This window comes from Alligator sinensis, unplaced genomic scaffold (assembly GCF_000455745.1).
Source record: "Alligator sinensis unplaced genomic scaffold, ASM45574v1 scaffold178_1, whole genome shotgun sequence".
NCBI classification, from domain to species: Eukaryota; Metazoa; Chordata; order Crocodylia; family Alligatoridae; genus Alligator; species Alligator sinensis.
The window spans coordinates 701,580-713,730 of record NW_005842031.1 but is presented as its reverse complement, the minus strand read 5'-3'; the positions used below and the strand labels follow the sequence as shown (position 1 = coordinate 713,730).

Below are 12,151 nucleotides of genomic sequence, written 5' to 3'. Positions count from 1 at the left end.
TGGGCGGCGAGGGATCTAAAAGGCCCACCGCAATCAAGCCCCTGCTGGCTGCTTGGCTCCGGTCTTAAAGTGGCAGGCACTAACAGTGCCCCGCCACACACCTTCCCCCTTAAAATAGTACCTGGGGGAGGTTTCCCCTGCTGTTCCTCCAAAGCAGGCTCCCCTCAGAGCCTGTAAGAGCCCTCAAGTGGCAAGCATCCCCAAAGGTGCTCCGCCACACACCTCCCCTCTTTGAATGACATTCCGTGGGGTTTCACTTGGCTGCCTTCCCTGCTGGCTTTGTCCCAGCCTACTGCAGCCCCTGCCATGTGCCGAGCACCAAAAGTGCTCCGCCACATAGGGATAATGATGCCAATCATTTGAGAGGGCTCTGAGTTTTATTTGTGAAAAGCACCACAAAATGTGGGGTTATTGTGTATTGTTATATGTGGCAGTCTTACATCTTGACAAAAAAAGTTTTCCAGGCTATCAATCTGGGGCAGACTCACTCTTTGGTAAGTGTATTTGTAAGATAAACAAATACACTCACTAACCATGTCTCATTTCTAAATGTAGATGAATGTAGTATAATTTTTTCAAAGATTTATAATTAGGGTAGATTTTCATAGGAGGAATAGAAGGTTCATAGTCATATTCAAAAAAGCACCTTTTAGAGCAGAACTGTAATTTATTGCAGACTTTATGGAAGTCTCCCTATTGGCAACCTCAGACCTGGAATCTGTTCCCTGCTGTCACTGACTTCCTCACCTCAACCCCAAATGAAAACAGGGAACTTGTCAAAGACTCCACTTTCAAATACTGTACAATGAAGGAGAGGATTGCTAGACTCAAATGCAGAAAGGAAAAAGAGCTGGATGTAGGGAGCAGAGGAAGGTGTAAATTGGGACAAGTACATTGAGGGGAAGATTGGTTGAAAGCAGTCTCAGAATTTCCTTGCTGTTGGCCCGTGGCAACGCGTAGGGGGTGCATGTGCACCCCTGAGAGTGCTGGTGCACTCCCTGACAGGCCGCGCTCCCTGCTTAGGTGATGGGCGGTGGGGCAGGCGGGAGCGCCAGTGCCCCTCTGCGAGTGCCAGCCGGGGAGTGGGAGCACCAGATGAAGTGCTGCAACCACTTTCAGGAGCACTGAAGCCACTTCCCAGTCCGCATGTTCGGCCACAGGGGGACCCCCACTGCCCCAATTGCTGACTGGTCACTGGGGGGGGGCACGTGCGCCCCCTGACTAAGGTGGCACCCGTCGCCCATGCTGTTGGCAAAAATATGTTAAACCCACTGGCAAAGTATCCTAGAGGACAACCTCCTACTCTGCTATCAGTTACTCAGTTAGCTCAAATGATAGAAGTTGCTGAGATAAATCTAAAAGTTCCAGCCCTACTGAGGATCCATCTGGGTGTCAAGATAATACCACATAATAAAATTTTTCCAGGAGAAAAATAGTATGAAATTACATAATTAAGGACTGCCTCATTGTGCATATGCACAGGCAACCTCAATTCTGGCATTTTCTAATCTTGAAACCATATTTATATCATCTTTTTTTTTTTTTTGCTTGTAATTTATAACGCACAAACAATCAGGGCTCCATATTGTACTAAGCACTGTGTTCTGAACTACAGTCACTACCTCCAAAGAATTTACAATCTAGCCTTTGTTCAAAACAATCTCTTTCAAAACACCATACTTTATAACAATCGGTTCCCAACCTCAGGGCACGACCTAAAATCAGGGTCATGGGGGGTCCTCAGTAGGGTCATGAAGGGCCCACACACACGCACCCTCACATCCGCAGCCCATCAGTGGCGGGCAGACAGGACCACTGTGCACAAAGGGGGCAATAGCAGTTCCCTTCCTCCTCCGCCCACTGGGCCACTGCTGCTGCACTCCGTTCCCAGCAGCCCCACAGCACAGGTTTGGGAGGTTCTGTTGGTGTCCAATTTAGGGTCACAGCAAAAAAGTTGGGAACCACTGCTTTATAGCAGAGTATAAAAATTACATTTACTCCCCGATTTGTCCCAATTCCTTTAGTATGGCTCCACTATCATATAGAAAACACATCTAAACCACGTTTTCCAGTCAGGACATTAGACATAAATGCATTTGACATATCACATGAAATCTCTTGTTTCCTGGCCAGATCTTTCAAGATAAATATGGGGGCATCTACACATGTGCTTTACTGCAGAGTTGACTGATTAGCGCCACAGTAAAGCATCACCATCTAACACATGTGGCACTATTAGGCTGAAGTAAACCAATTAACTCCACTGTATGACAGTACTGCCCGACACAAATACTATACTACTGTGGAGTTATTTACTTCATCACAGTGCACATGTAGACAGTGATCAGGGCTGGCTACAGCGTGGAGGTGCTACAGTGCAGGGCTACCCGGTAGGGAGCCCCTGCACGGTAGCACTTTCATGCCCCTCCACAGCATGTTGAGGCAGGGTAGAGCAGCTCCAGGCAGGCAGGCTGGCCCCCAGGCCACCTGCCACCCAGGGCTCTGCCACTCCAGCTCAATGTGCTGCTGTCTTGGGTGCACATATAAATGCTGCACCCAAGAGCAATAAACTCCAGCACAAACTACACTGGAGTTTATTGCATCACATTAATAGCATGTGTAGATGTGCCCACACACACACACAAACACACACACACACACACACACACACACACAGCTTTCCCTCCATTTATGCTGTACATGCATTCCCGGAGAACAGTGCATAAATTGAATTCACATAAAGCAAACCCACTTTACAATGTAACAAATAGGGATCAGTTCCCATGGAGGTGAGGAAGGGAGGGAGGGAGTGAGGCTGGGACTAGGAAAGGGGCAGAGGAAAGGGTGCTGCTCCCAGGGCTACACAAGGCGGCAAAGCAGAGGGAACAAAGTGGCACTGACCCCAACCCCAGCTGCAGCAGCCCCAGAAGTGGCTGGGACCAGGTGCCCGCCGCCGCTGAGGTTCACCGCCGTCCACCCTCCCCGCTCACCTCTGCCCCTGGGCTGCACTGTGCCCTGGTGCAGGCAGCTGGTGTCAGCTGCTCCCGGGGCTGCTGTAGCTGGGGCGAGTGGGGACACAGCCCTTTCCCCTCCCCCCACAGACTTACCTGTTTGGGTGGGGGGCATCTATGCTAATCACATAAGAGCGAATTTACCTCGCATATAATGGATTATGGGTCTAAATATGCTCATCGCATAAGAGTGAATTTGCTTATAAAGAACCCGAATAAAATCAAGAGAAACCTGTATATCTTCTCCCCCAGCCCCAGACTAGTCCATCTATTGAAGTAGAAAATTGATATAGAAACTTCCAGATCATTGCTCATCTTTTGCACACTTCAGTTTTCTTCTATTCCAAGAGCTGCCTGAGCATATGAAAATGGTACAACAGTTTGAAACATCCTACATCAACTGCTGCTAAGATTACTATTTGGTCTGGTAATAGTCAGGGAAAATGATTTTTCCTGCCTTGAGAGACTTGGCTATAGTACATCCAATCTTATAAGTTACTTGAAACATTTGTCTTTTATGCTCAGGTGAGTGTACCCCAGGAGGTGGGAAACAAGTTCAAATCCTGCTCTGCACAATTCAGATCTCCTACTTCTCAAAAGAATTCTCTAACACCTGGGGTATTGCCACCTTGTCATTTTCTTACCACTATTGGCTCATTGGCTATTTAAGTATTAGTGTGAAGTGTAACAGCTCCCTCAGGGAGACAGAGCAACCCACAACAGAACAGAACTCATAACAATATGGGCTATTTAGGAATAAGATGAAGGAAATGACCACCTCTTTCTCCATTTTGGGAATATAGGGGACCTATACACATGCCCAACACTTGTTCCAAAACGTGCAAATTAGCATGCTCCAAAAGCCTCCGCACTCATGTATTCAGCACCCCCACACTTCAATTGGTGGTAGAGGCACTTTAACCAAAGCTCATTGAACAAGGTTTAGTTAAAACACTCCCAAGGCCATTTTGAAGCACAGGATGCTGAATACACAAGAGACTGCAGGCACTTTAATTAAAGCAGCTCCTGAGAGCCACTCTAATTAAAGCCCCACCCACACCCACACCCCAAAGCACATGTAAAGATGCCCATAGTATGAAAACTTTCTCCAGATTAAACTGTACAGGTCTAGTTCAACTCAGTTTTCTGAATAATTTTAGATTAGCCAAAACCACATCTTTCAGTGACTGAGCTATTCACCTCACAGCATTTGTCCAAGGCTCGAGTTCAGTGGTAGTTTTACTTATAAAGAGCTGAGGAATCTGATCTACTGTAAAAATAGGTGTAACTTTTGATTGTGCACAGTCTGATCTAACTACCACCACATTTCTATTTCTTGCTAGATGCAGCCCTGAAGGGCATCCCTCTTATTGGTGAAAAAGACTTGAAAAGGGCCTCAATTTATTCTCTCCCATCTTGTGTTGTTTTTTTATAAAGATAACATGGAGGAGAATAACATTAAAATGGGAATCAATTTAGCCCAAACATAACTTGTGGTACAGTCTCATTCAGTGCAACATCACAGTTTCTGGCCATAGGAATTTTAATGATATCTTCATCCAGAACTACAGATACAAATAAATCTAAATATATAAAAAGGCAAGTACTAGGAACTAGGCAACTATATTGAACACAACACAGAGATATGGCTGCCATGGTTCCCCTGCTATACCTGTGGCAGGTTAGGGACTTAGGTCTATATTGTGTCAGGACTGAGGGTAGACTTGTATAGAGATTATGGTTGTATGGCATGGTTTGGATAGGGATGATCCTGCCTCAGGTTGGAGGTCTTCTTCCAGCCCTACTTCTATGACCCTATGATTCTCATACTGATCTACAAGCAAAATCCCACAGAATGTGTAAGGGAAGTTTCCACAGGTGAAACAATGGCAAGACTGGATAATCAGCAATATTGTGGTGTAAGAATGGGCATTTAAGGGAAACTATGGAGTTTTTATGCACGTAAAGGTGTTTGTGTACACAGGAGAAGAGGACAGGCTTGTTAAGTGCTATTCTACTCCCAAAATCAACGGTGAATAATGACATCTCTATAAATAAGTCTATGCCTTTGCCTAGTCAGTCAGATCTGCTCATTTTAGTGTTAATAATTTAAAAATATACAATAGAAACCCTTTACAACTCCTTGTTAGCCCTGCAGAAGAAATGCAGTTAATAGTAGGGGAAGCATTTCTCCTGTGTATCAGTAGAAATGTTCATGAAATTCCAGGCAGTTACAGCCAGTGATAGCTGTGAATGCCATTGACGTCAGCAGATTGCCCAGGTGTTACTGAAGGTATAGTATGAAGACAGGTGGTTTGCAGTGTCATAATTCAAGGACTTTATTTGTCCAACAGAATCTCTTTTACTGACAATAGTGCAATTAGACTATCTTGATTTCTGTATCCCAGGTTAAATTTGAGCAAAGAGCATTTTCTTATAAACTGGGTCACATTTGATATGGAAATAGACATGGAGCCCTAATGCATTCTTTTTATAAACTATATCTAAAAAGCACCTTTTAGAGCAGAACTGCAATTAATTTAACCTAACCTATTTTTTAAAGAATTAGAGGGAATGATTTTAACAGTATGGAGTGGTAACATAGCAGAGATAAGAGGAAAGAGGCAGAGGGATAAGAAAGTAATTCTTGAAAATGATTATAGAACTCTCTTATATTGCAGATATTAAAGGACCACTGGTATCCTATGCTTGGGATATGGACCAAAATCCACACCAGGGTTAAGCAACTCAAATCCTATTGAGCTCAATGGGAGTTCCACTGTATCTCTCAGGACTGAATTTGATTCTTGGTCTCTTTCTAAAGGTGTGGTGAGAAGGGAATAGTTTCTTCCAACAGAGATGAATAAAATGTGCATCTTCGATTGAGATTCCAAAGCTTTCCAAGGATTGTTATTACACAGAGGTCCAATTGAAATTAGTGAGCTATGTGGCTAGATTTACTAATTGTCTTTGAAAATCTGTCTTTGCTTTTAGATGATCGTCTGTGTCTATTCCTTATACTTTTCTTGAAGTCTTCAGAGAAATGATGTTGTACTTTAACTGCAGTCTAACACACTAGAGCACGTATGGAGAAAATGTCTTCCTAATATCATTACTTGCTGACATTTTCAAAAGGCAAATCCATTACTTGGGACACCATTTAGTTCAGAAATGTATTAGGAAACAAACAGGAGATACCTTTGCAAAATAGACATAAAGAGTCAGTCTCAAACACGACATCTACTGCCTATTGCCATCAAAATAATGAAAAAAACTTTAAATATTTTACTTACTCACCATAAAGAAATATTAAAGGGGAGGCTAAATACAGAGAGTCAAGCAATTGCAATAGATTACTTACCTGTCTCAATGTCCTCTTGGGCAATGGATACTTGACAATAACAACAGTCCATGAAGATAACATAGCTGAACATGTTGAAGAAGAGACCGGCAATTCCTACAATGAGGACAAACAGTGGTTCTTCGGTCTTTTGTGGATTCAGATACCTCTTAATGGCTTCAATAAAGATGCTGACCATCAGTGCAGTAGCAAAGACAGAATTGCCGAAGGCACCCAATACATCTGCCCGGGGAAAGCCAAAAGTGCTCCTTTTGTGCCATCTGACATGACTGAATCGGACACCGAGCAACCCTATGATCATGGAGATGAAGTGAGAAAGGACAGCAAAAGCATCTGAAGCTAGAGCCAGGGAGTTACCAATGTATGCTACTGATATCTCCACAATAAAGAGTAGCAGGCTCACAACACACATTAAGATGAGCCGGCTGCTCCTTCCCGAGTATCGTCCCATTTCTATTCCCTCAATAGTCTTGGTCCTACAAGATGTAATGGTTGTGGCTGGAACTCTGCAACACTCCCCTCTGCCTGTCAGTGCTGCTCACGTTTGGCACTTTTATAGGATGCACTAAAACAATAAAATCAGTTTAAAGTGCAATTTAGCAAGATCCGGTCACGTGCAGTCTGCCCAGAAGATTTAGCTCCGCTTCTGCATCCTTCTGCGATGTGGGAATTTTTTATATGAATTACAGATAAAGTGGGGGAGACATGTCATAATGTAGTCTGAACCCCAATACCAGGGCACTCAGAGGGAACTGCCACTACCACCACCAGAGTCTCAAGCACAAGGGAGATCAGGCAAGGGATAACCAAAACATTTGGTGGAGCAGGAAGTTTAAATGATAGCAGATGCATTTTATTTGCTCAAAGGGTTTTCTACAACCTCTCTTCTATAAAATTCAGCCATTCCTTTGGCCAATAATTTTTAATTTTAGTTCTAGAGAAAAAAAAAAAAAAACATGCACGCTCAAGTTCTACATTATGACACAATCAATAAACAGAGTTTATCAATACAGCAAATGGATCATGCCAGAGATGTAATTAAAATGAAGATACTATTCAAGGGCCAACTTTTTCAAGAGGAGTTAATTGGAACCTTTATTTTGCATGCATTAATTTGCAACAATTACATACATATGCATTAATCCACAAAATTGTTTATGCCTGAAGGCCACTAATGAAAAATGTAACCTCTAGGATGTAAACACTGCACATGGTGGCATTTAGTTTTAATATGCAAACTTCTCCTAGGCTTTCTAACTGTAAAAACAAGCCTCTTGGGTTTGCAAGGAAGAGACATTAAAGGAAATCTGGTAGCAGGAGAGATGTGGGGAAGGAAAAGAAGAGGAGCTTAGCTTGTGCATTAAGTCATTTCTATAAACCAAAACAAACTTCTTCAGTACAGGTAAGAGAGTGCAAAGCACTAACAGCACCCCAGTCAAACAAGGTGGTCAGCTTTTGAGTTCATCGTACATACACACAATTTCCCGTTAGGAAAATGTAGCTGATAAAATTATGCAATATACAAACATGGAAGATGATCAGGTGCTTGTCCGGATAAGTTTACAGTCTAATTTATGTTTCAACTTAAATTGCTCCTCTATGTACATATACATAAAATTGGCCATGAGATAAGAGGGAAAGAAATTCCATGCAGGGTAGCCAAATATGGATAAGATAATACAAATTACCCAAGTTGGCCAATTGTCCATCCCTGGTCTTAATTTTATTGAAGTAAATTATCTTGGGGTCAGAAACTTAGCTATCCAAATCCAATTTACATTTATTATTTTCTGCTCATATTCTGGTACAACTGAAATAACCTTGCTTAACCCACACATCCATGGGGCATTTAACAGCACCTGCTACCAGGATTGACATTTTTCTGCTGGTCATTCCTTCTCTGAATTGTTGCAACAGTCTTTGGCCTCTGCTGTTCAAATATCTGGAAAGAATTAGGTGTTTTCTTCTACTTCCTTCAATTCTCACCCACCCTTTAGACAATTACACTGCTGTCTGTGCACCTGAGAATTAGTTTATTTTGCTGCATTCATTTATGGATTTGTTCCCATTTCAATTCCCAAATAGCTGCAAAGCTTAATGAAGATTTATTTTCTCTCTTGTACTTTGCATTTTATGACTGCTATATCATGTAGCATCTCTCCAGTGCATTTTAATAACCCTTGCAGCAATGGGACACTTGTAGCTCTTGTCCCCCTGCTTTACCTGTGGCCAGTTCGGGTGCTTTTCAGGTCTTTGGGCAACATGCTTTAGACTTGTGTGACAGAGTTGATCATGTAATTCTAGCAATAGGATAGACATGGACTTGAATGGGATAGTTTGAATAGGGATCATCCTGTCTTAAGCAGAAGATTGGACTAGATTACCTCTGGAAGTCCTTTCCAGCTCTGCTTTTCTATGATCCATAAACAGTGGATTAAGATGGAAAAACTAATAACAGTGTTTCTATTAATGATCAATACCACTAAAAGCTTGTTTTTACATCCATGTTATTCCTAGTGCTCCCACTATATTTGCCGTGTGCTGGTTTTTGTCTTTTTACCAACAAAGGACTAAACCAGTGCAATCCATTAAAAAGAAGAGGTTTTATTTGGAAAGTCCTCAAGTTGATTTTAGTGGGAGCAGAGCTAAATCAAATCTGCATGCTTTTGAAAGCCAACTTTAAATAGCATTTGATCACTGTCACTGAACATATCTCCTAAAATTTCAGCATCTACTTATTTCTACGTATTTGACCCAAATTCTTCAGAACTACTTCTTTAAAACTAGAAGTTAGAATACTGTTTTAGCTGTGACAGATTACAAGGACAGTTGATGTTACAGTGATTGTTGTAGTTACCTGGAAGGAGAAAAGAGCCTAAGGAATCAAAAACTGAATTGTTTGGGGCAATTATTTAAGCTCACTTGGAACAAATGAAATACTGTAAGGGCACATCTACATAAGACTCTTTACTGTATAGTAGAGCAAATTACTGTGCAGTAAGCATTACCGTCTACACATGCAGACCCTCACTGCAAAGTAATTTTCTCTGCTGGGCAGTTAATTTCCTATCTGCATTTGCTACCTGCCAAGTAGTTACTGTGCACTAAGGCACATGTAGATGGCTGACCAGGAGCAAATTTGGTCCCAGTAAGCAGGGAGTAAGAGATTTTTCCCTGCCTTTGGGAGCTGCCTGCTGCTGGGGCAAACTCCAGTGGCAGAACCCAGGTGGTGACAATGTGCCCCTGCCCTGACAGCAAGCAGCTCCTGGCTTGGCTCCCTGATCTGGGGCAGAGAGGCTTGGAAAAAGCTGCAGGCAGGGGTAGGTCCCAGCCCCTTGCCCCAATCTGCCAGTGGGACAGCTAGCAGCAAGCCCCCAGCTGGGTGGGGAATGCCTGAAATGGGACAGTTCCCAGCCGGCTCTGGGCTGCACATACAGACTTTCCCATACAGCCTGGGGCTGGCCAGGAACTATTCTGGTATGGGGCAGGTCCCAGCCCCACAACTCTTTTCGCCCCATGTCCTGATCAGGCGACTGAGGCAGGGGGCTTGGAAAGAGCTGTGGGGGCGGGGGAGGTCCCAGCCCCATACCCCAATTCACTGGTGGAGCAGCTAGCAGCAAGCCCCCGGGTGGGTGGGAAATCTCCACCCAGCTGGGAGCTCAGTGCTAGGTGCCCCATCAGTGGATTGGGGCAGGGAGCTGCTTCTCCCTCACAGCTATTTTCAAGCCCCTTGCCCCAGATTAGGGAGGTGGGCCAGGGGGTCCCTGCTACCAGGCCCAGGGTGGATTTAGTCCAGAATAAATTACTGCAGAGTAAACCCATCCAGCAACATTTGCACATGTAGACATGCCCTAAGAGTTTCTAAACAGCAAATAGTAACATAGCAGCATGCTATGGTCACACTAGCTCTTCCCTCTCTCCATCCAGAAACTCTGATATAGAGTTTATAAATCTCTCTGAACTGGGGTGTGAAAAAGTGAGGTAATTTGTACAGTGAAAAAAAATGTCAAAGTCATTTGGAACCAAACGCAGGGTGTAAAACATTTACAGGGACAGGGGACTAGCACTGCTCTTGATGTCTCCAATGTAAGCAATGGCAAGGTGCAGTTAGCCTTATTCACTGCTGCCTCGCATTGGTGGCTCATGTTCATCCTGGAGTAAACAGTGACTCCAAGATCCCTCTTTGCCACCTTAGTGACAAGAAGGGTGTTCCCTAGCCTATACGTGTGTTGCTGGTTCCTTCTCCCTAGATGGGGCACCTTGCACTTGTCTGTGTTGAATTCCATCCTATTCTCATCCGCCCACCTCTGTAACCTGTCTAGATCTAGCTGGCTTCTGTCCCTCCCCTCCAGCATGCCCCACATCTTGGTGTCGTGCGCGAACTTGGACAGCGTGCATTACACACCCACATCCCGATCACTGATAAAGATGTTGAACAGTACAGAGCCCAGGACCGAGCCCTGGGAGACTCCACTGCCCACATCCCTCCAGGTCGAAAACGACCCATCCACCACCACTCTGGGTGCGACCATCTAGCCAATTTGCCACCCATCTGACTGTGTAGGCATCAATGCTGCAGTCACCTAGGTTTTTTTTAAGAGAATGTGGTGGGAAAGTGTCAAAGGCCTTCTTAAAGTCCAGGAAGACAACATCCATCTCAATGCCCTCGTCCAGGGACTTTGTGACCTGATCATAAAAGGAAACCAAGTTGGTCAGGGAGGATCTGCCCTTAATGAACTCATGTTGGTTGCCCCTGAGCATTACCTTCACTGCTGGGCCCTTGCAGATGTGCTCCTCGATAATTTTCTCAAAGGTCTTCCCAAGAACCGAGGTAAGGCCGATTGGTCTATACAGGCACTCCTCACTTAACGACCGAGTTCCGTTCCTACGACTCGGTCATTAAGTGAATTGGTCAATAAGCGAGGAGCCGCCCCTTAGCAGCCGCCCCCCGGGGAACCAGCCGGGGACGGGAAGGCGCTGGCCATGGCGGTGAGTCCTGGCCGCTGCCCTCCGGGTGGATGCTTCTTCCCCCTCGTGGGTTCGCGGAGCCGGCTGGAGGGTGCCGGGCTCAGCTCCATGTCCCCCTCAGCTTGACGCTGAGACGCCGCGCTGCCGACCAGCTCTACGACTCTATGGAGAGCTGGTCGTAAGTCCACGTGGTCATTAAACAGGTAGGTCATTAAGTGAGGAGTACCTGTAATTGCCAGGGTCCTCCTTTCTCCACTTCTTGTAAATGGGGACCACATTGGTCCTTTTCCAATCCTCTGGTACCTGGCCAGAGCCCCACGAGTGCCCATACAGCTGTGTCAGAGGCCCAGCTATGACCCCCACCAATTCCTTCAGCACCCTCGGATGAAGAGCATCTGGACCTACTGATTTAAACATGTCCATCCCCTCCAAAAGCTCCCTAACTAGGTCATCCCTGACCCTAGGCATGGCAGTGCCTGCTCTGGGTCTGTCCGTAATCCTAGTGGGGGAAATGTCCCGGTTCCTGTTCAGGAATACAAAGGCAAAGAATTCGTTAAAGAGGTCAGCTTTTTCATTTGCTGCAATCACCAGATTGCCAAGCCTGTCCTGCAGGGGCCCCACATTACCTGGTGCCTTCTTCTTACTCCCTATGCATTTGAAAAAGGACTTTTTGTTATCCCTAATTCTAGGTCACTAGCCCTAGCTCCATCTCTGCCTTGGCCTTCCTAACAGCCTCCCTGCAATCACGAGCAATGGAGGTGTAATCCTCCTTGGTGATAGCTCTTTGCTTCCACTGTTTGTACACCTTCTT

The 12,151-nt window shown here is 44.8% G+C and overlaps 1 protein-coding gene across 1 annotated transcript in view; it reads right to left on the bottom strand.

The window, feature by feature from the left end:
* Positions 1–6,823, bottom strand: part of SLC30A10 (solute carrier family 30 member 10) — a 24,522-nt gene extending 17,699 nt beyond the window's left edge. The window contains exons 1-2 of the mRNA XM_025202565.1: positions 6,373–6,823; positions 4,498–4,576 (exon numbers count right to left, since the gene is read on the bottom strand). Coding sequence (XP_025058350.1) covers positions 4,498–4,576; positions 6,373–6,823 — 530 coding nt within the window. The remainder of the gene's footprint in view (positions 1–4,497; positions 4,577–6,372) is intronic.
* Between the last annotated feature and the right edge of the window lie 5,328 nt (positions 6,824–12,151).